Here is a 22,603-nt window from a genome sequence, read left to right as displayed (position 1 = left end):
ATTTTGCACTGTGCAAAAGCACCACAATGGAGAGGACTGCATTTAAAACTTTACTTATAATATTACTGTTAATCATTAGTCTAAAGACAATGTTAATGTTGAAATGGTCCAGGTGGAGCTGAGACTTATTACTTTATCTTAATATCTGACGTAAATGCGCCATATTTCAAAAGCTTGTCCCACATTTTGAATGTTTAATCAGAGTCCTCACTACATAGTTAAATGTAGTTAAATAAAAAAGGCAGGCCTACAAGTATTCAAGTACCCAGTAATTCATTTCATTTCTTCTTCTGCTTTCACTATTCGCATTCAAATTGGTGGCCGCTACAAAATCCCCCTTGTTACCATGGCATCCAAAAAGCTACTTCCGGAGTAGTGAGCCAATCAGAGTCATCGGCCAAAACCGGAAAATGCACACTTGAAAACGAACGGGGCCACGTAAAGCGATTGTGGATGAAGAGGTAATTTTTAATTTTCGCACAGTTACCAGAAATTAAACTGCTTGGATACTGTAACGCAACTGAGTTATTGAGTGACGGGTAACGTTAACGTAAGATAAAAGAAGAACAGAACCAGTTTGGGCTCATTTACCATTAACACTGTACTCTGACTAACCGACACTAACGTTAGTCCGTCACCAAGGTTACGGTTGGCCAGCAGGTGTTTGGTAACGTTATATTAAGCTAACTCAGCGGTGCTTTGTGTACCGTTAGGTTTAACAGGGAGCCTTTTAAAGAGCTGGTTGTTGCAGTCTGAGTAATATCATGTATGGTATGGAAGAAGGGCAAAGAAGAGAAAATAATCAGTAAGGTATGGTTAGAGTTTGCCAAAAAATTACTTATTTAACGTGAATTAAAGTTATGGAAACACTGAGAAAAGACTGTTTCACATTAGGTTAGTGCCAGTGTTTGACTGTTTACTATTTGTGGCTGTTGTATCAAGCATAGAGTATCTTTGGTTGTATCTTTTAAAGGTGCAAACATTTTTAGCTTTGCTGGACCTTACCTGAGACGCTAGTATCTAACTTACATCACATAACCTGGATTAAACATCAGTACCTGCTGTCCCGTCATAGGGCTGCAACTAATACAGTTATTTATTATTTTATGATTCATCTGCCAATTATTTACTTGATGAAACAATTCATGTTTTCTATTATATTACAGAAAAGAATGGGGAAATGTGTGTCACAAGGTGTATCACTATTCCACTTACAGAGCAGATCTTCACATGGGAGAAGCTGGAAGCAGAGAATCTTTGGAATCTCTGCTTGTAAAACTACTTCAATGATTCATCGCATAGTTCAAAATAGGAATAATATCTAATTGTTTCCGCTCTAGACTGGCATTTATTTCATTTGCCCGTCTTTACTACACTGCATTCCATTTGGTAACTTATCTTTCTAATAATAAACCATATGTGGTTTGACTGATGTGATTATTTCAGAAGTTGAATTGGCATCCTGCAGTTTTAATTAAAATTCAGTCCAGCCAGTGAACATGCCCTTTTTCACAGGAGTCCATTAGAAACCTCGGGGATCTCCCGAGATGGATTGGGCTTTTCTTTAGCACGGACATGACACAAGTTAGGGTGAGGATTCCCCCACACACAAAAGGGCTCTGAGTGGCTTGGCTGGCTTCCCCCATGCTGTGATAGTATTCAGTGTCATTGAAAACCGAAGCCAGGTGATGATGACAAGCTGCCTTCTCGCTGAAGATACATTTTAGCACCACATATTTCACAGGCACTTCTCATTTTCTGTCACACGATCTCCGATAGTGCATGTGCACACTGACACTGACACCAACATGTTTAGTTACAAAGCATATACTTACTATCCATTCATCATATCACACACTGATACTGATGTATTGAGTAAAGATGGATGATGTTATAGTCTAACCAAATCTAACTGAAGTCACTATTGTAATATAACGATTATGACTCTTCATGTGCATTAATTTTGCTAGTAAAGTACATCAAAAAACATACTTACATATATTATTACTAATATACCGTTTCATTAGCGCCACACAGGCAAGCTTAGCAGATTTTTTCTTTGACTAAGTGAAAATTAATTCTTTACAAATATTTGGGATGGGAATCGGGAACCGGCTTTAAAATAAACAGCAGTTAAAAAGTAGAGCTTTTGCGCACCTGAGTCACATGCATGCTTTTTTTCTACTCTGTTTCTACGCTGTTTGTGTTGATGCTGGGAACCTGTGTAGGCCTACTTTTTCTCCCAACACATAAAACTGATCAAGAATCAATAAGGGCATCGATAAAGAATCGTACTGGCTGACTGGCATTGGTATCAATAAAATCTTGTCATTTCCCAACCCTAGTAACAGGTTAAGTAGAATTTACTCCTTGAATGCACTGGTGTACATGTTGTTTCTTTCAAATATTTAAAATTATGGCAAATTTGTATTTTCTTTTAACCTACCTAAGTGCCCCTTTCACATAAAGTAACAGGCACTGCCACAGATCTTGCCTTTGTGGGGCCGCATCTCATTCAGTTATCTGCAACTCTTGAGCCACAGAGCGACGAGCATCTGACTCTCTGGGCCCCCCTTTAGGCATCCAGCTTCTTGCAGTCAATCATTCAGCCCCTGCTAATCTCCTGAACCTCTGATCTGAGAGCTCTTATTACACATACTCTTGCACGCTGCTATATCTACTGGCATTATGCTAACTGGGATTTAGAGGCTTTAGCTGGGTAACTAACCAGGGTGCCTTTAACAAGATGGGTATGTTTTTTATGTGTATGTATTCAATCGGAACTGATTTACCTTTTTAGGGCATTTCTCAGTGCTCCTATGTATAGGTCTATACACTCAACGTTGTCACAGAGACGTAGTCACATACTTTTATCTTGACTTTCTGGCATATGAGGTCACACTGAGATGAGTAACTGGCCAGCAAGCGTTGGATTAGTGACGGAAACATTCTTTGATGATGGGGGTCATAGCATAACACAAATGTGCTGTGTCCAGAAAACCTTAGAATAGATTCCCTAATGTCTCTCCCACTCTGTTTGCTTAAAGAAGGTGGTTGTTAGACCAAAGACTGGTCCATATCTCCACAGCCGGACAGAAGAGCTTCCCTCTCAGATCAAAAGGTAGGGAGAAATAGACACTTGACACTGGATATGGATGAGATGAAACCATATCAGGGTTGTGTTGTGGAGAGAAAGTAACACTGTGCCGGCACCTCAATTGAGGTATCAAAGTGTGGCCTAGGCCTGGAGCCAGCATCGCTTCTTTGACCTTTCTGAATAATTTAGGTACTTACCCCAATCCACCAGGGTGACTGCCAGTACTTACGTTCTCCTTCATGACTGGACTTACTAGTTAGTCACCATCTCACAGTCATGGAAAGTGTGATGAGTTTTAATCCTGACTGCATATGATTATCTCCTAACCAGCTTAATTTTTTCTGATGAGTACCTGCGAGCCCAGAGCCTGCAGTTTGAAAGGTGAAGTAAGGTTCTGTAACTTTCAGCTTTGAGGGGGATGGCTCGCCTGTGCCAGGGAAACAAGTTGGCTGGAGAAGGAGAGCCTGGTATTTGTCATTGAGAGGACACTGAGCATGAAGCCGTTGCATTTGATGAGTGGCCGACCTGCTCTGAGTAGCTTTGGCACCTGGGCCTTTGCCAGCTACATTCCTCCCTCCACCTCACTCCCTCTAGCTCACATCCTACCATCCAGGCAGACCCTCATTAAGTGCCCTTTTGTTGAGGGATTACTGGGTTTATATTTAACCTCTGTTCGGACTATCCCTGGACTGTCGAAGCAGTTGTTGGCACTGCCAGCTCATTTAGAATCCATATCTGTGTCTGTCTGGCGTCTGACTCCCTTCAGTGTCTCGCTCCACATTTTCAGCTCTCTGCCTAATAAGACATTCTTTAATCTTTTTTTGCCAGTGCAAGACCTAGTTTCTCCCTGTGGAGTCTTCAGCTGCAGTTCATGTGAAGGACCTGAACATCCAGAATTACCACCTCAGTGTTTACATCATTGTCCCTCATATGATCAGTCAGACATCACTTTTTTTCAGAAATGTGTCTGCCTGACTGCACTCAGTGTGTGTGTGTGTCTGTGTGTGTGTGTCTGCACTCACACATATACTTTTCATGCCTTGTTTGACACTACTCACGTGTGTTTGTGTGTGTGTGTGTGTGTGTGTGTGTGTGTGTGTGTGTGTGTGTGTGTGTGTGTGTGTGGGCGCTGTGTTTGAGGAACATACTGTTCCCTTCCTACTGGGCATAAGAGAGTTAGGCAGAGTGAATTCTAATTTGTCATTGACTCATTCAGTTCAGTTGTTGGGTTTGGCCGCTGGAGAAATGCACTTAAGCAACTCCTTCATGGCGAAACCACTGTGAGGGTAGAAGGGGTCAGTGGCATGGAAACAACAGCTCTATTTTTGGGGTTGGATTTTGTTTGTGCTTGTGTGTGTTTAACCCGCTTGACCTTTTTGTTTAGCGACATAGGCATAGTCATAACTCTGAAGTGGTGTTTGTGTGTTTGTGTGTTTTTCAGGTAGAAAGGACCTAGCAGGAGTTGTCCTTCGAGGACACAAAGCCAGTCCAAAGGTGTTTGAGCTTTAGGTAGGCAAGGACCTCTCTACCTTCCCATATGAACCTGACCATGTCTCAGGTGTGGTGTTAATATGCCAGGTCATCTTAGTGTTATGTAAGTCTAGTTTAGACGAGGAGGTTCAGACACACATCACATATATAGGTTAGTGTATCCTATGCAGTGCTGTGGATGCAAATGTCCTCACCAGGGGATAAAAATAAGCTGGTCCTTTATGGTTCACCATATTGTAACTAAACACCAGTCAGTGGGGAAAGTCCATGTGGATGCCAAATATTGTCCTGGCTCTGAGTAGAGATAAGTGAGGGTTGGACATTGTTGATGGACTTGGACAGAAAGTCGGTACGGCCTGTTTTAAGACTGATATAAATGCTTCACAAGGAAGTCATCAGTGGGATAGACTCCGGATCTGATTTAGAAACTACAGCAATGTGACCTTCTGTTAGAGTTTCACCAGCATGTCCAGGTCTCATAACATACGTGTTACATCATAGCTGAGGTGTTTGATAGGGGTAATTCTGCCTCCAGTTGCTGTACTAATAAGTAAATCTTATTTATTTGTCAAACTTTAACCATAGTAGAAAAAGGGACAAATAATCTGCAAATGATCCCAGTTCGCTCAGCCTGTCATAAACATTCCACATTTTAGCTTGTTTGCACCTCCACAGTAGTTATCTGTTTTTGTTACTTTGGGCAAATACAGTGTGGATTACAATGACTGACTAAGGGATGGAGTGTGTCTATGTGTTCTGCTTGCAGGTGTATGATTAGTTTTGCATACAGCAGTGTTGTGTAGAAGAGTCTGCTGTACTTTTCCACTGTACATCTTTTAACTGTCCTTTCTTTCTGTCTCTCTGTGGGCCTCAGGTGTTCTTCAGTCAGCCTATTATTGAAACAAGGCCAAGCTTTTCCCATCAGCACCCACTCAGAAACCATCATCAGGCCCAGCACCCCAAACCCCAGGAGTCTCAGCGCCCTCTCCCCCACCCTGCCTGTGTATCATAAGCACTGCTCACTATCCAGGTAAGAGAGAAAGGGAGAGAGTGACAAGACGAGTCAGAAAGGTATCTAAGTTTGAACATAATTGATGTTTGAGATGTTAAAGGGGAATCCTACAGTGGACTGCAGGTGATGGGGAACACTGTGGGGGAAAAAAGTGTGCAAGCCAATATTTTGTCCAACCTGCAGCAGATTGAATGTTGTCTACATTATGTCAGATGGCTGGGCAGTCTGCTGGTTTGAGGACATGAAGCGCTTATTCCGGTGGATAAATGCTGCGATTTGGGGGAAGATTGTGGACTGGATGTTTACTTAACAAAGGGATACAAATGAGGCCTGCATTAGGGCAAAGGGGTGTAGATCTTGTCTGAAGGGGGAGGGGGGGGGTCTTGAGAGAGGGATGTGGATGGGCTCTTCTGTAATCCTCTGACATGTGCGCTCTTCCTCACGTGCACACACAAGCACTGCAGTGCAGAGCTGTCTGTGGCACAGAAACTCGCTGCACTGCTGCCAACGCTGCAGCCCACACTGCTTTGTATCAACAGCCAACGTCCCTACCCACACAGTCTGTAAACACACTATGCATTTCAACACAGACCTCACTCTAAATGCCCCTAGTGTTTTCTCACCTGTGCTATAGTAAAGCTTTATGGCTCTTCCCAGTCAAATACCACATAAGCCTCTATATATATATATACCACACTAAATGGTGCCTTTTTTCTCACATTTTGAAAGCAGTGGGTGGCCATAAATGGGAATAATGATTAGCTTCTTGACCTACTTTTCAGTAGTAATAGCTCTATATGTGTTTGCCTTAGATAAGCATAATGGATATATTTTTTGTGTCTTACTGATGTGTTTATGCCTTTACACACTTGGGATGTGATGAATAAATAAATAATACAAAGATGCAACATACTCGCCAGCGAACACACACTTACCAGGACTGGTGGAAAAACGGCATCAGCTTGCAAAGCTCCTTGGGGTCTTGTCCTCACCGGGTTCATCTCAGCTCTCTGTCCTGGGGCTCCAGTCTGGTCCGGTCCATTAAGATGTATTAATACGATAAAACAACTAAGTCAGACAAGACAGACAGACAAACTAATCGAAGCGGCAGTAGACCAGCAACTCCCATGTTCTGCGAGGTAAAATGACATAGCATAGATAACATCTTCAGTTCCCCATCAGTAAATCCCACATAGCAGTCTGTGTAGAGCAATTTCCATCCAATTACACATTCACATAGTCTTCATTATTTTTGTGTTCTTTGTCATATAATGCAGGGTGAGGAAAAACATAAACAATCAACTAGTCTGCCATGACTTGTGATATGAGGTTTATTCCGCACAATGTGATTGGTTGATGCCTTAATTCGCAGTGCAAGAGCTCCGAAAATTGACCTTGATCAAGAAAAAAATTACATTGCTTTTTTGCTGCGTAATCTTCACATTCTGTGTGAAAGCACTCATGATAAAAACAACACTTCAAAAAAAATATATTGACATGCAAATAAATGAATTGCAGAAAAAATGCCCCCTAGTGTGTAAAGGCCTTTTATAGTGCATCCATTACTGTGGGAATATTTTAGGAGTTTAAAGTTTAGTAGCCAGAAAATAGCTTGCTGTGCACCATCAGATTGAATTTGAGTTAAGTTGGTCCAATAAAGACTAAAGAAACAAGCATTTCAGGGGAAACAGATTATATCCTGTCCTGGTTATAGGACTGTTTTATGTTCCTTGTGTTGAGATGAGTTCAGCTTCAGTTCACCATCCAGCATCACAGTAGCATCCAAGACTCGTTTCTGTCAAAATAAATAGAAGTACTAACTTTCAGGTGTGTGACGTGTGTGTATTCTGTCTCGCCTGCATTTGTTTGTGCATGTGTCGTATCAGTATGTGCATGTATTTCGGGTCACACTGTACCAAGCTTCTGAGTTGCTGTAACTAGTCTGTCTTAGAGCCTTATATTATCGTATTGTGTTTTTGCTCGTGTGGGGGCTTTTTCTAAGGATTAATCTGGCTAGTAGTCAGCAGGGCCTGAGACTGTGTGCCTTTTGCATACTAAGTTGATTTACAGTATTAGATGTCCTGGATGAAGCAGTAGCTTGTCTTTTCACTGCAATGATCACATTTCTTTTCATTCCCTGTATTAGGCTCCTCTTATTCTCCTGTCACTGCAATCCTATTCTTCCTTGTTCCTTCATCTTTTCCGTCAGTGTCCCAGTCTTACCTCATCCAATTTTCTTCTCATATTTCCTTCATATTTGCTTGTTATCTGAAAGGACTAGCTATTTTATGAGTATGGCTCTGTTGCATCCTTTTAAAGACATAATATCATAGATACGCGTGATCTGACAGTGTGCTGTCATCATTGCAAGGGTCTGCCCTTTTTGGGTAAGACATAGCTGCATCCAGATTCAATTTGGCTATACACAACAATGTGAGTGTCTGGAAAAGACTTTGGTCTGGAGAGTTACACTGAGGGCATGCTATTGTGTTTATGTCAGTGTCCAGCTTTTACGAGCGTGCGATAAGATGTGTGAGTGCTGTTATTTATGGTAAGAGAGGTGCATGTTTTTATATTTGGTGTGAGAGACGTGCCAACGTGCTAAAGGATATGTGCAGCCCTCCATCCCGTCCACTCACCTGAGGTGATGGATTGCGGGAGTTGACACACTTTGGACGTGAGGAAATGTCAAGGATTCACACATTGTATTGACACAAATATGCAGGCACACACACGCGCACACACACACCACATCCTAAGTGGCTCAATGAGAACTTCCGATGTGAAGCATGTGATGCTGGTGGTGTCAAGTTGACCAGAAAGAGCCAGCTGCTTTGATTATTCTGCCTCCTTAACCAGTTCACCTCCACACCATCTTATGTACTCATCCTGTCTTTCAAACTATGCTTATTGCTTATTGGATTTAGGATTGGACTCCAGCAGTGTTTTATTGTGTTGACTGTTTGTTCTACAGGGACCTCTTTTTTGTATATGTTTTTTGGGGAGCTTTTTCCACTTTTATTAGACAGGACAGCTTGGGAGATGGACAGGAGAGAGAGAGAGAGAGAGAGAGAGAGACACACAGGTTAAACTCAAACCTATGGCACCCAGCCTAGGTGGGCTACCAGGGCGACATGTATGAGAACAGTTGAAACAAGATATAACTTTACCATAAGAAAAGAATTTCAACAAAATTTAATGTTTTTAAAATTGCTTAGATTCAGAATTGACAAGGTACTATTAATGGGTATACTCATCAAAGTAAAATAAGTGATGCAGTTCTTCTGGACCTGATGGGGCAGCACAAGTATTATAGTTTGCTATTAAATATCAAATCACGTGTGAATGATATTTCAACCATCAGAGCACATGTGTTTGTTATTCGGACAGATACTGTGCATGTAATTCAAACATGCTGACCTTGCCAGTAGTAGTCATATAAAGCAAGTGCTTGTGCATTTGAAATGCGTGAAGCTATGGTGCCAGTGTCAACAGCAACTCAAGCCTGCATTTCAATGCTGAAGTCTCTTTAGAGATAACTACTGGATGGAAGTGCCCCTGACACTGCATTCGAAACACAAACTGATTCACCCCTGGTCCGTACTGTTGGAACTGCTGTATGTTGTGTTTCGTCTGTCTTGGCAGGCCATCAAGTGTCCACACTGTGGCGGTGCTGCATGTACAGCCATGGATGGCGTGTTGAGTGTTGTTGACATACAACTATGTTAAGGGCCCTATCCATAGCATTAACCAAACACAGGTTTCAGCCTCAATACAACAGAGTTAGGAGCCTGACTAGATGCTTGTGATACTGATATGTCGACAGGTATCACTTGCTCCCACGATGTAACCCAACTCGAAGGTCCGTGCCAAACACACAGGGACTATAATGGATATCTTGGTTTGACCTGATGTTTACCTGCCCGCAGCCCTGCACAGTCCAGGCCAGTCTGACATTAAGATGACCACGTATTACCATGTATCTGTCTCACGTAATTTGTAGAGAAATATTGGCTGTACTTAGTATAGAAATTATTACGTCACATTGTTTCCAGTCCTGAAACATCTCTTGTTTTCTTGGTTTTTGTGAAAAGGACCACTCACTCCAATTCTCATTGGCTCCACAACTGTTGGCCAAATTGTGTGATGAGAATAATTGTTGTTGTTTTCCTCTGAGTAGAATCACAGATTTGTGTTTGAGCGTGGTCTGTATGAGAGACAGAGGTTTTGTCCAACCAAGCCATAGTGCTGTTGGGGACAGAAGATTCTGCTCTACTGTTCTGTCTATAAAGCTTCCTAGAAACTGAACTAAAGAGTGGGGGTGAGCCAGTGCCCTTTGGCCTTCCTCAGCTGCAGAGGAGGAATACAGCCAAAAGGCCATGGAAATAGTCCAGGCCAGGCCTGTTGGAGCAGAATGCCAGAACCAAAACAATTTAGTGAAGGGTTTCACAAACTGTAAAAGGCCCCTTTTCCAGTTTGTCTAAATATGATAGCCATAAAATATGTCAATTAACACAGAACAGAACACAACATCTTGACACCAAGGGGATATTTAAGGAATTCAGAATAATTTCATTATTGCTTGCTGATAAATTCATTAGTTACGTTGTGCCTTGCTTTGCTGTCAGTGAATGGCAAATCTTGTTCCAGTAACAGAACCACAGTGTGCATGAGGCATTCAGTAGTGTAAGCAGCCATTAGCAGTTCCCTGCCAGACTAGAGCTGGTGTAACTGCGTTGTGTCAATGGACTAAAGCCAGCTTAGTCTCTGTCTAATGATTCTAAGAAGTGTGGACAGTTTATGCCTCAATCCAGGAAGTGATGTCCACATCCTGTCCAGTGTTGCTGGGCTTTACAGCTTTTTTAAGTACTCCCTTAATTCAGTGACTCACTGTTAGTTACAATCGTTGGCAGTACTACTGGGTGATCAGATACTAGGAAGACTTCCTTATACAGTCTGTAAGAGAGACATTGCCAATCCTATTGTTTGTCAGTCCTGTACTGTACTAAAGTGTTTAAAACACAGGCAGGGTTTTTCCATAATTTCCTTCTTTGGGATTGCTCTTGGCGGGATTGTGAGTCAATATCATTGGATAATTAATGTGAGATAGCTTACCACTGGCAGGAGATTGGTGCCTTACAGAACAAGTTCTTTCTGTCCCCCTTTCCTCTAAGTACCCACAGCTTTAATCCTGCCCGCCTTCCAACTTTGTGCTTGCTCCAGTTAGACTTCTCTCAATTCCAAACCAATCTTCCTTATAGACAATCATAAACTTCACTGTCCTCCCAGTCTAAACTCTACCTTCAGTATGACATCTCCAGTATCTCTAACATTTCGTAGGTTGAAATGTTGCTGTGATAGCAAGAAAAGCAAGGGTACATCAACATTAATGCTGCCCCCGTTTCATTTCAGTGTGCCAGTAAACCATGCCAGTGTGTTGTGCATGCATATTACCAGGGCCAAGGAGCTGGCACACCGTAATAGAATGCAGCCATTATTAATGCTACTAGCCACATATATCTGTGTTTGGCATGTCAAACGTCTGCTGTGAGAAAGGTCTTTTGCTCAATGTATGCATACACTCCAAAAACATCCACCTGTTCATAGTTCCAGGGTGCTTTTCTATGCTAAAATTAAAAGATGTACCACATTGAGTAGATGACCGTTATCTCAGACCTTCTGTAAGGACAGTTCCGTGTAGTTCAAGGTAAACATTTATATTACATATGATGTAAAAACTCAATTCTGTCAGATACTACAATTAACTACCTCTGTTGTTTCCAAGTTAAATCAAAACGTCACTCCACTGTGGATAAATACATTAATACAGCTCCTGGAATGACCAGGCTTCATTAGCTGTATTCTATAATACTAATTATAATAAGTATAATAGTAGTGATAGGTCACCATTGTCATTCACCATAGTTGATGTAAAAGAACACAGGAGTGAATGGTTCATTGAGAACATTAGAGTATTTTTTTTCTCTTGTACTTGTTGCGTTAATTAGTTGAATCAATAAGCCAAAGACCTGGTGTACTCCTTTCATCATAATCTCACTCAGTCTCCCCTTTTTTAGCCCTGCCATTTTTAGCATCTTTTATCTCCCTGTTCAGGAAGAGGCTCAAGATATCAGGCAGGAAACTGGTCCAGGATGGGTGGGATGACCTCATTACTGACACCCTCCACCCATAGCTCACACATACGCATGCATTCATGTTTACAGTTGTCACAGACATTATTGTAAGCATTACCGTACAGTCCTAAGAATAGACTAAGTAGAGAGGGGAAAAAAATTAGAACATAAGCAAGAGATGACTCTGAATAGCTGTTTTGACTAGTGAGGCTACGCTTTGTTACTTGCTTACTTATCATCTTCTTGTCAGCATTGTTGTATCATATTCAGGTATATTTACACACATAATAGTGACATCTGCATCAAATGTAGATGGACATGGTTGACACGTCTGTACAATCAGGATGTTGTTGCAGGCATAGGCAGGAACTGTCACCAGGACTTTACCAGTGTGTGCAGCTATGATTTCAATGTCTGCCCTGTTGACCTGCCATGGCAGCCAGGGAATTATTTCCCTTCTGTGTGATCCCTGTGTTTATTTGTCTCTTGAGTTTGACATGGACCAGACTTTGTTTATTAATAGCTAGCCCGCAGCCTGAATTGCTTACAGCATGTGGTATTTTTAGTGGGGGCTTAGGTGTTTGGTGACCCATGAGGATTTGGTTAGTGGGTTTATCTGGTGTGATGTCATGTGAGGTGATCTGTCTGGAAATTGACCCTGTAAATCACCAAAGATCAGTCTTTTTCCACTACACCTGTGCCAGGCCAGCAGAGGTAGAGCATGTGTGTGTGTGTGTGTGTGTGTGTGTGTGTGTGTGTGTGTGTGTGTTTGTATTTACATGTTTGTGTGGAGAGTTGCTGTTTGTGTGATTTTTGCGGATGATTTACTCTGTTTCTGCCTGTCTGCGTGTCTGATCTTCATGGCTTCTGAGTGTTATGTGCACATGAATATGAGTCAGTGTGTCTATGCACGTCTCCCCTTGGCCACTGCGTAAATCGGACCAGGTAAATCCAGATTCATGCCACCTCATTCAGATTATTTGTCTCATCCTAAATCTTTTAAGGCTCTTGAAGTTGATAAGGTCAGGAGTACAAAAACACACAACAAACTAGTTATAAGTACCATGAAAAATACGTATTACTATTAATACTAAGACTTTAATGTATATTAAATATCCTGATGTGTGTGTGTGTGTGTGTGTGTGTGTGTGTGTCCGTGTGCTCTTTGTTACTTTGCCCTTCACGTTCCCCTCTAATGCCTTTATAGCTTGCATTTGTTTTATATCAAAATTCACTCAGCGCCTCCATATTAGCCTCCTCCTCCAAGGACCATTGCCACACAAGGGCAAAAAGACAGACCTCCCTCTCCCCCACCAACCATCCTTCTCTAATACAGACACATCTGCCAATCACATTTCTAGGATGCCTGAACGTGCTGTAAAGCATTCTGGAGCTGCCACAGCAATGGAACATCCACCCACTTGATAACCACAGTGACATACCTGCTCTCGGTCTGTCCCGTTTGCTGCCCTGTTGTTGATAGATAAAAGCTCACAGATTAAATTTGCTAAGTGAGTCCTTTGATCTCCGTAAACGTGTTGATCACGATGAGGATGTTGAGACAGTTGCCTGCATGACTGTGACTCTGTGGAGGTGACATGGTGGCTTCAAGTTGGTGTGTAGCATACGCAGTCAGCTTTAGAGCAAGGGAGATGGATTCAGGTTAGATTTCTGGTTCTTTCTGTGAGGTTAGTGCTGGATCTTTTTGCACCAGAGTTGGTGTCCTCAAGGGGCTGCAGTTTGCCCCTACAAACCAAAGACATGCATGTGTAGTGAACGGGGCAAGAGACCTTAATCTTTCTACACTGCCAATTATCAGTGCAATAGTTTGTGTTTCAGTGTGAAACATCTCAGTGCTAAAGCAAGTAGCAAAATCACTCACTCGAAGCAAATGGATAAGAATAAGAGAAACTGTAAAAATGCTTGTTGGCTTAATATTGAGCTAAAGCTGCTGTATCTTTGGCAGTTCATATCATTTCCATGGCAACAGCTACCAAAGAGTGTTGAATACCTGCAATCGAGACGCTGGTATGTAAGAATGAACTTTGAACCTCCGCTTTGCAAATGGCTTTCAATGAAAATGTGACCGTCTGTCTGTCTTTGTTATTCCTGTGATAGACTGGTGATCTTGACTAAGTGTATCAACTTACTTCCCTCTGTGACCTTCTATATAGCCATATATCCTGTGTGTTTTATGGGGATTCAGGTTGATTTTAATGGGAACATTTCTGGAGTGTCAGATCACCAAAGCCAGCTCAGTTCCAGAGTCTAAATCTTGCTTGCTGTCACAGAATAAACTAAAATTGTCATTGACTGACCTACAATCATCAGGCTGAAGAAAAGAGTGGTCACAATCCTCAGACTTTCTAAGCCATTTGCAAAGCTGATTCCTTGATGAACCATGTTAGACTGATTCAAATCTGTCGTCTCCCTTTTGTCAAGGCTAGAAAAGCTCTGATCTTGTCAGGAGGTGTTCTCCTGTTGTAGTCTGCGTCTGAGTGAGGGGCTGGATTTCAACTTCCTGTTGGCTGCATATAGTGTCCCTGTTTGCAGTTGGCATGCTCCTCATCAGGACTGTGAAAAGCCCCTGCTAACTGCCCCATGCTGCACATGGCCCATTTCTCTCAAGGTCATCGCTTTCACTTCCCTGTCTCTCCTTTTTATTTCGGTTGCTCTCTACAGCATTTCATTTCCACCTCACAGTTCTTAGTAATTTTCCACTTTGGGCGTTAATGTTCTATCATGCAGCTGTTAAATTCCTCTGCGAACATTTAAAGGTTTATTGCTGATACAATAAATCACTTAAACATTTGTTTGATTTACAAACATTCATCATTGTTTGTGTTTGTGCCAGCTGGTCTGTGAGCTTGCCGATGTCAATCAGATGAGTGCCTGAACCCTTTGAGCTTCAAATAGCATGTGTCATATTTCCTTCAAATGTGGATGTGAATGACACCCCATAGTGCTCGTTCTGCTCTGAGCAGTTTCATCATCTGTATGAGGAACTTTATCACTTTGATGTCTTATTATGTGTTATCCCGATTTTTTTATGTTGATATAGCCAACTGTTATTTCCAACTCCCTATCTGATAGTGATTTAATATTGTATGCAGTACAGGTGTTGGCGTTACATAGCTGTAAGTTTACACTGCAAAACAAGGTCATGATCATAAGCAGGATCAATTTGAAACTTTCCCTGCTGAGACCAAGCAGACCTTGTTTGTCAGAGTGGTCTGTCAGGGGTGGGAGCAGGGGTGTTTTTGGGGGTACCCAGAAGTTGCAAGGGCCATGCCCCGTCTCTGTCCACCGTCAGAAAGAAACAGCTTTAGATGTGTTCGCATGGATGTGCACAACACATAGAGTATGTGTGTTTAAGTGAATCTGTGGCTATTTTCTACTTGTTTGTCATGGCCTATTTTCCTCTCATGTTCCAAGAGGCAGGATTAGAGAGATTAGTACTGGGCTTTCTGACTCTGTTCCCTGCACAACCAACCAGTATCCAACTGTAATGTACAGCGCACACACGTGAACGCACACAAGCACGCCTTTGCATGTACGCAAAAAAAAACAAAACGTCACAAGATAATTTAGAGCCCACTGAGGACCATTGCTTTTGGTGACAATACACCATGCACTCACCTGTGTTGGGTTTTCCCAGCAGTAATTTAAAGGTGGACTTACGTGAAAGGAGACAATGGTGAGTGACTGGTTTATTCAGATATTATTCTGCCTGCTATGATAGTCTGTCTGAAGAAGGATTTGGAGGGTGCGAGATGAGGATTAAAAGTTTCCACTCTGGCTTAAGCACAAGCTCTCAGCAACTCCCTCCAGTCGCCTCACCTCCTCACCCAACCTTATCTTCATAACACAACATGCTGACCTCTGTTGCTATTTACATTTCCATCTTCTTCTCTTTTTATAATCATTTTTGTTCACACTGTGGTCTGTAAGAATTTCACTCACTCTGGACTGTAAAACAAATCTAGGGGTCCAAACAACTCTTATATATAATATCTAATCACTTTGCTAACATAGTGTTGCTGGACCACTATAGTTCAGGGCGTCGGTGGGGGGGAAGTAAAATTCAAAATATGGAAATTATCAAAGTTGTAAGACATGTTTATTTGTATTTATACATTTATAGACTCTAAATTAGCGGCTTTTTTTTTTTTAAATAAAGTTTTTGTAAAGTTGGTTCCTTATGAGACGGTAAGCAGATAGTATTTTACATGTTTAGTGGAATATTTTTGTAGAAAAACTGGCAGTATGGCAAAAGTGTCAATCATACCAAAGCTGTTGGCTCTTTTGTTTACTGTATAGTTAGTAAGTCATTTTGTTTATATATGACTACTGTCAGTGTGTTTTTTTACTGCATGCCAGTTTCTGTGTCTCTGTCTCCCACTTGTTCTGTTGTTTCATTACCTACACCTTACTTTAAGTGAGGAAATAGAGCTGCTTATTCTGTCAGGTTGTTAAAACCCTGCTGAAACACGAGAGAAAAACAGCTGGGTTAGCTTCAGCCTCCCTCCTTGTTTTTATTCTCTTTTGCTCTCTCTCTCTCTCTCTCTCTCTCTCTCTCTCTCTCTCTCTCTCTCTCTCTCTCTCTCTCTCTCCCTTCCCCCAGGCTCCCCCCTCCCACCACTGTCTTTGTTTGCTTGCTCCTTTCCCGGGAAGGGTTACCACCCAACAACCTGCTTTCGATGCTTCTGATTGGTGGTTTGCTTGTGATGAGGGCGGTGCTAGTGTCAGGCTTGTGGGAGCTTTACCAGTGGTGAGCCAGCTCTCAGCTGTCAGAGAGCATTCAGTCTGCAGTGGAGGCACAAGCAGGATCTGTCTCTGTGTGCTGCAGCACTAGTCTAAACATCAACGTTTAAAGGACTTTCTGTGGCTTCTGGTTTCTTCTCAGCTACAAGAACTGCCAGACAAGGAGTTAAAAAGGAATTAAATAACCACTAAAACTCAGCTTTTTATTCTGTTTCTCTTCTGTTTCCTCCTTCCTGTTCTTTGTTTTCGACCAGCAGAATCTCCAACAGCACAGACAAAGCAGAGCATCATCACAACAACAGCTTCTGAGGACATCGTGGGAATAACTTAAAAAAAAAACCTGCAACCTTAATGCAAAATACCACGACTAGTCCTCTGTGGATCTGCAGTGCGTGAGTGAGTGTGTGCGGATCCCTGCCATATAGGGCCCCCACCACATTGTGTGTGCGTGCGTGTGGAGGCTAATGCCCACGGTAGTGTGGTCAGGGCCAGAGGAGGATGGGTCCGGCTGTGGAGGCTCAGGCCCAAAAGGCCATGGATGCAGAGCAAAAGCAGCAGCTGCAGCACCAGCTGCAGCACCAGCAGTGCTACATGCAGAAAGGCGTGATGCTTGAGCCCTTCGTACATCAGGTGGGAGGACATTGCTGCGTCCTGCGCTTCGGGGAACAGACCATCTGTAAGCCCCTCATCCCCCGCGAACATCAGTTCTACAAGAGTCTGCCTGCTGCAATGAGGAAGTTTACCCCCCAGTATAGAGGTAATGTAAACCAGCCTTTTCTAACCTGTGTTGTGTCTGTGTTGTTGTGCTGTGTTGTGTTGTTATGCATCTCTCTTTCTTTATTTCACTGCTCAATGTGCAAATGGGCAAGTTAGGTGAGAATTGATTTTTTTTTGCAGACATGCCTTTGGTTGTGTACATTTTGAGAATATTAGGAAACGGAGGTCCCGGTTTTGCTCAAGTGTTGTTTCTAGGTCTCTTCCAGCAGCATGTACCAAACTGTGCCACAGGAGGGTGCTGCAGCTGAGTCTGCAAGTGGGCTTCCTACAAACAGGCCACCTGCATATGATGTCCTGTTTGCCCCAATGTCTTTTTCTGGCACACAGCCAATACAGTGGGAAGGGTGCAAACTGAGATTCTTCCTCATTCAGATCCAGAAATCGAAGTCACTGCTGAACAGAGACCATGAGGTCATCTTAAAAGGTCATAATCAATAGTCAATAGGCAGCACTCCACTACACCCTTTAAGAAACTAAGCACAGTCAGTAGGATAAACCTCTGACTGAGCATGTCCTTACACATCTTCCAATAGACTCTTCAGGTTTTTTGTCATCTGTGATCGGGGTTACATAACATCCACTTTTCTACTGAGCCTAAATGAAAAACTAAAACTAAATGAAAACTTGTGTGATCATGTGATGATCTTAAATCAGTCAAGCCTGAAGACTAGCATCATATGTATTTCTCTGTGTATGTGTGCAGTGATGCTGTCTGTATACTATATATGTATATTGCTCATCATTTTGTGTGAGATGAAATTTTTGGTAATAAACTGAACTGACTTATGTTTTGTAGCCTTGTGTCATTTGTGTTTGGGCTGATATTTTCTCTATTTTGCTATATGCATTTTAGCATTAAACCTACCTAAGAGCATGGTCTGTTTTTGTGTGTATGGGTTTACACAATTAAAACCCACTGCCTGCATATTGATTTTGATTGTTCTTTCATTATGGCCGTTTCTCTGTTGCTTTGAGAGCTCATTATCTCTGTCCCATCCTCTCTTGTCTGTCATAGTTTTGTCCAGGGATTGTTAACACGTGTGTAGTCACAAATAATCTGTGAGTGTAACTGCTGCAAAATACAGCAAGATAGGGATGAGAGAATCTTAGCACTTAAGAACTAGTGTTATCTTGTCAGCTTTATTGTGCTTTAAATATTTATCTCATCTCTTCACTGCTCCATGACAGAAATGCCTAACAAGGTCTTTCTGTCTCTCTATGTCCTGCTCTCAGGTGTTGTGTCAGTAAGCTTTGAAGAGGATGAAGAAGGGAACCTTTGCCTCATCGCTTACCCCCTCAAGAGTGACCCTGCAGCAGATCTGGAGAACAAGGACCCCATGGCCGACTGCGAGCCCAAAAACGAGATGCTCAAGTGGGGGATGGCGTCTTCGCTGCTTGTGGACAGTGAAAATTACAGCAAAGATGGCCGAAGCCGCCACTCTCGTAAAGACAAGGACAGAAGGTGAGACAAAGAAAACGTTCCAACAAAGACAGCAGTACACTGAGGAACTTTGTGACTCACATTAAAGTACAAGGTATAGTTGATGCATCAATAAGCGGGGGCAAAGTGAGTCACTTTCACACTTACATATTGAGGCTCCTGTAAATGAAAGTGAAGATGATGCATTGATCACTTCAGAACCATTACACAACCATGATATATTTAAAGCAATCTTTTGTTTTCCATGAATGGTCAAGCTGTATTCTGAAGACTCACATTAATCGACTGATGACGCGCGCATTGACTTACACATACAACCTAAGGCGAAACTGGCTCGAAATACTGTGAGAGGCTGATCCTTGGCCTTGGCAGGCAGAGAGAGGGTCATAGCCTCGGGGGGTTACATAACTGCAATAGATGCATGTTGCTGCATATAGTACACACAAACACAAAATGTATGAGGAGTACTCCATTATCCTCTACCATCCATAGACAGACTTTAACCACATACACAAGCCGATACTGAGTCTTTTGTTCTTTATTGTGTCTAAAACTAATGAGGCTCTCTCTCCCTCTGCCGTTCAGTGTACACAAGGTCCAGGAGGATGTGGAGCTGGAGTGGCTGCGGCAGGCCGAGGTGCTTTATTACAGACTGGACCACAGTCACAGCAACGCTGTACCGCAGCTCAAGCACAACCCCTGGAGCCTCAAGTGTCAACAGCAGCACCTGCAGAAGATGAAGGAGAACGCAAAGCACCGCAACCAGTACAGTATCCTTTCATTGACTGAGGACTGCACAGCTTTCTTAGATTCCTGTTTTGCCAACATTCAATATCACAGTGGAAAGAGAATTAATTGTTCAGAGGTTCCAGGCCACAGAACACGGCATGTGTCCCGGCCATCTGAGCCACCAGGACACCTCAACACCTGCCTATTTACAAGCAATTGAAACCTATACATCATTATCAGTGGTTCAGCATGTACCTGAGGCCTGTTATCTAATACAATGTCTAGCTATCAATGTCTTTGTCCTGTGGAGTTGTGCTTCCAAAGCACTTCCATTAGTTACTTGATATTGCTGTGACTTACCGGTTCCTTTATAATGATAATAGCATTTATATGAATGCTTTGAAACATTCTGGAGGGATTATCTTAGATCTACATAGTTTTTTCTCTAACCTTGTCAAGCAGTTTAAAGTTAAAAGCTGAAGTATAGAAGAAGGACATGGTCTTTTGCCTCCTTGACTCAGTTTCCCCAGAATTCATCCTGCTGGAAAACCTGACGTGGCGGCACACCATGCCGTGTGTGTTGGACCTGAAGATGGGCACTCAACAGCATGGAGACGACGCCTCGGAGGAGAAGAAGGCCGTAAAGATCCGAAAGTGCCAACAGAGTACAGCATCCTCTATAGGAGTCTGCCTCTCAGGCATGCAGGTGGGCTTCGAGCCAAGACTGACCTCAGTTTTCATGCCTCTGTCTTGAAGGAATAGTTTTGAGAAATACATTTATTCACTTTCTGGCCAGAGAGAAATCTATACCACTCCTATCTGTCTGTTAAATATAAGGCTACAGCGAGCAGCTGGTTAGCGTAGCTTTGCACAAAGACTGGAAACTGCAAGAAACGGCAAGCTTGGTTCTGTCCAACTCTTACAGCATCCACCTATTAGTACCTCTAAAAATGAACACATTACATCTCATTTGTCTCATTTAGGAACGATTCCTTTAGTGACCTGACTACCTTGTATTGTTTAGGAGTCTGCCCTGCTACAAAGGTCTGGAATTAGCACCTGTCAAACACAATTTGCCTCTTGCTGTTAAATCAGTAAAGGTGACCCACTGGTTAGTGACTATTTGAGAACAACAGAAGACCGACTGACTGACTGTGATCTGTTTATCAGATTAGTGACTGTCCAGTTTGGAATACTTGTCCCTTTTTCCTTGCCTGGATTATTTAAAAGAGTTATGACTAAGACGCAAAACTTTTGTTGTACAATTAACTGTAAATTGATTGTAAAACTATTTTTCTTTTTCCAACCATGTTTCTCCATCCCTTCAGGTGTACCGGTCTGACACGGGCCAGCTAATGTTCATGAGCAAGTTCCATGGCCGCAGGCTGACCCTGCCGGACTTCAAGGAGGCTTTGTTCCAGTTCTTCCACAGCGGACGGCGTCTACGACGTGAACTCTTGTCCCCGGTGCTGCGCAGGCTCAGAGAAATGCTAGCAGCCTTGGAAGCCTGTGAATCCTACCGCTTCTACTCCAGCTCGCTGCTCATCATCTACGATGGGGCTTCCCACCGAAAACACACACGCCAACACACTGAGGACAGCCTCTCTGAAGAAGAAGAAGAAGAAGAAGAAGAAGATGAGGATGAGGAGGAGGAGGAGGAGGACGACGAGGGGGTGGAAGCTGAACCAGAAATGGAGGAGGAAGAGGAGGAGGAGGAGGGGGATGGGGGTGAAGTAGCGGGTGCACTCAGTTTTCCTCACAGCCCCTCCACGTCGAGCGATGGCAGTGGCGGGAGCTCAGGTGTCAGCCAGGCTCGCTTGTCCTGCTCAGACTCCAGCAGCAGCCCCGCAGTGGACGTGAGGATGATAGATTTTGCCCACACCACCTGCAGACATTTCCAGGGAGAGAGTGTGGTGTATGAGGGTCTGGACAGCGGCTACATCTTTGGTCTCCAGAACCTGATCACCATCATCTCTGAGCTGGAGAACCACAGCACAGACTGAAGGCTGACCCCCTCTGACCTTTGGAAGAAAAGAGGACTGGACTACAGAAGGGGAGAGAGATCTCTCCCATCTTCAAAATCTGATCTTGTTGTAGCTGGCCTTTCATTGGACCCCGTTCCTGTTTCTGCCATTGGTGCTTCTCGATGTTCCTGTTGTGTGTTTCCGTCTTCAGGATATGAATCAGACTATCGCGTAATATAGAAGAGCCATCTGTGTGACTGATGCAGTGATTTACCCATTGTCATCATTCTGTTTAACCCAGTTCACCGTGAGGACAAAATAGAGGAAGGCAGCCAATAAAAGCAGTGTTGAAGGCTCGAGATAGTAGAAATGTTTTCCTTGTGTCCGATTCCAAAGAAAGTATCAGCGTTTTGCACACACAAACATGCACTGAAACACATTCTGTTGAAGAAGTGTGTGTTTACACTGAGGGCTATGTGAGAGAGCAGGAGCTGTAATGTGTATGAGGACAGAGTCGGTGGGAGGAGAGTTAGTGTGCTCACACCCTCCATTCTTCTCTTTTTCCGGTTCATTCTGCCGTCCTTTCCCTGTTCATCCTCACTCAAAGAGACTATATTCATAAAAGTACCAGACACAGATGACGTAGAGTTATTTCTTTATTTGACATGTTTCATAAAATAAACTAAAAGTTCAAAAAAGAATGTGAATGGAGAGTACTACATTCCATGTTATTAATGTTATAATAATGATATGAATTAATATTGTTATTTGACATGTTTGGATACCTCTATCTTGTATGTATGTTTTGTCCACAGTTTGTTGGGGGGAAATTAAAGACTTGGGTTTGTGCTAACATCTGTGTCCTCTTTAATATTTGGTGTTTCTGGTAGACGCTCATTTAGCTTTTTTATTATTGGGTTAAAGAAGGAAACCACGGACTTCCTACTTATGTGAAATTTAAATCTCACAGCAAACAAATGTCATGTAAATACCCAGAGTGTGAGGCCTGTTGTAGATGTAGACTTTGCTGCAGTCTAGAAGTATTTATCTGTTGCAGAGATGTGAAATAGAGACGGGGGTTGGGGGAGGATGACGGCACCCTGAGCTGCCTCAGCCAGTCCTGGTCATCTCCAACCAGTCTGAGGCAGATGGAGCGGAGCTGAACAATCTGCGCTCAGTCACGGGCTCTGTGTG

At 42.8% G+C, this 22,603-nt stretch overlaps 1 protein-coding gene across 4 annotated transcripts; it reads left to right on the top strand.

The window, feature by feature from the left end:
• The first annotated feature begins 383 nt into the window (after positions 1–383).
• On the top strand, positions 384–22,262 carry LOC127372323 (inositol hexakisphosphate kinase 2). 4 transcript variants are annotated; one of them, XM_051415895.1, is made up of 8 exons: positions 397–461; positions 4,539–4,606; positions 5,463–5,618; positions 16,756–17,255; positions 18,509–18,737; positions 19,302–19,486; positions 19,976–20,151; positions 20,774–22,262. In XM_051415895.1, the coding sequence occupies exons 4-8, from the start codon at positions 16,997–16,999 to the stop codon at positions 21,446–21,448; spliced, it is 1,524 nt and encodes a 507-aa protein (XP_051271855.1). In that variant the 5' UTR covers positions 397–461; positions 4,539–4,606; positions 5,463–5,618; positions 16,756–16,996; the 3' UTR covers positions 21,449–22,262. The 4 variants fall into 4 exon arrangements, with proteins under 4 accessions (XP_051271857.1, XP_051271855.1, XP_051271856.1 ...); XM_051415896.1 differs by lacking the exon at positions 397–461 and adding an exon at positions 3,067–3,121; XM_051415897.1 differs by lacking the exon at positions 4,539–4,606 and having other exon boundaries at positions 384–461.
• Positions 22,263–22,603: the final 341 nt, after the last annotated feature.

The sequence above is a fragment of the Dicentrarchus labrax genome, unplaced genomic scaffold (assembly GCF_905237075.1).
Source record: "Dicentrarchus labrax unplaced genomic scaffold, dlabrax2021, whole genome shotgun sequence".
Taxonomy (NCBI): Eukaryota; Metazoa; Chordata; class Actinopteri; family Moronidae; genus Dicentrarchus; species Dicentrarchus labrax.
Note: the sequence above shows the minus strand (reverse complement) of the source record. Positions and strands in the feature narration are given on the sequence as shown.

Excerpts from the sequence above, each read along its gene's own strand:
- LOC127372323 (XM_051415897.1), top strand. The coding sequence starts at position 16,997 with ATGGGTCCGGCTGTGGAGGCTCAGGCCCAAAAGGCCATGGATGCAGAG. Across the intron at positions 19,487-19,975 it reads AAAGCACCGCAACCAGTACA|AATTCATCCTGCTGGAAAAC; the intron begins GTATCCTTTCAT and ends CAGTTTCCCCAG. Across the intron at positions 20,152-20,773 it reads TCTGCCTCTCAGGCATGCAG|GTGTACCGGTCTGACACGGG; the intron begins GTGGGCTTCGAG and ends CCATCCCTTCAG.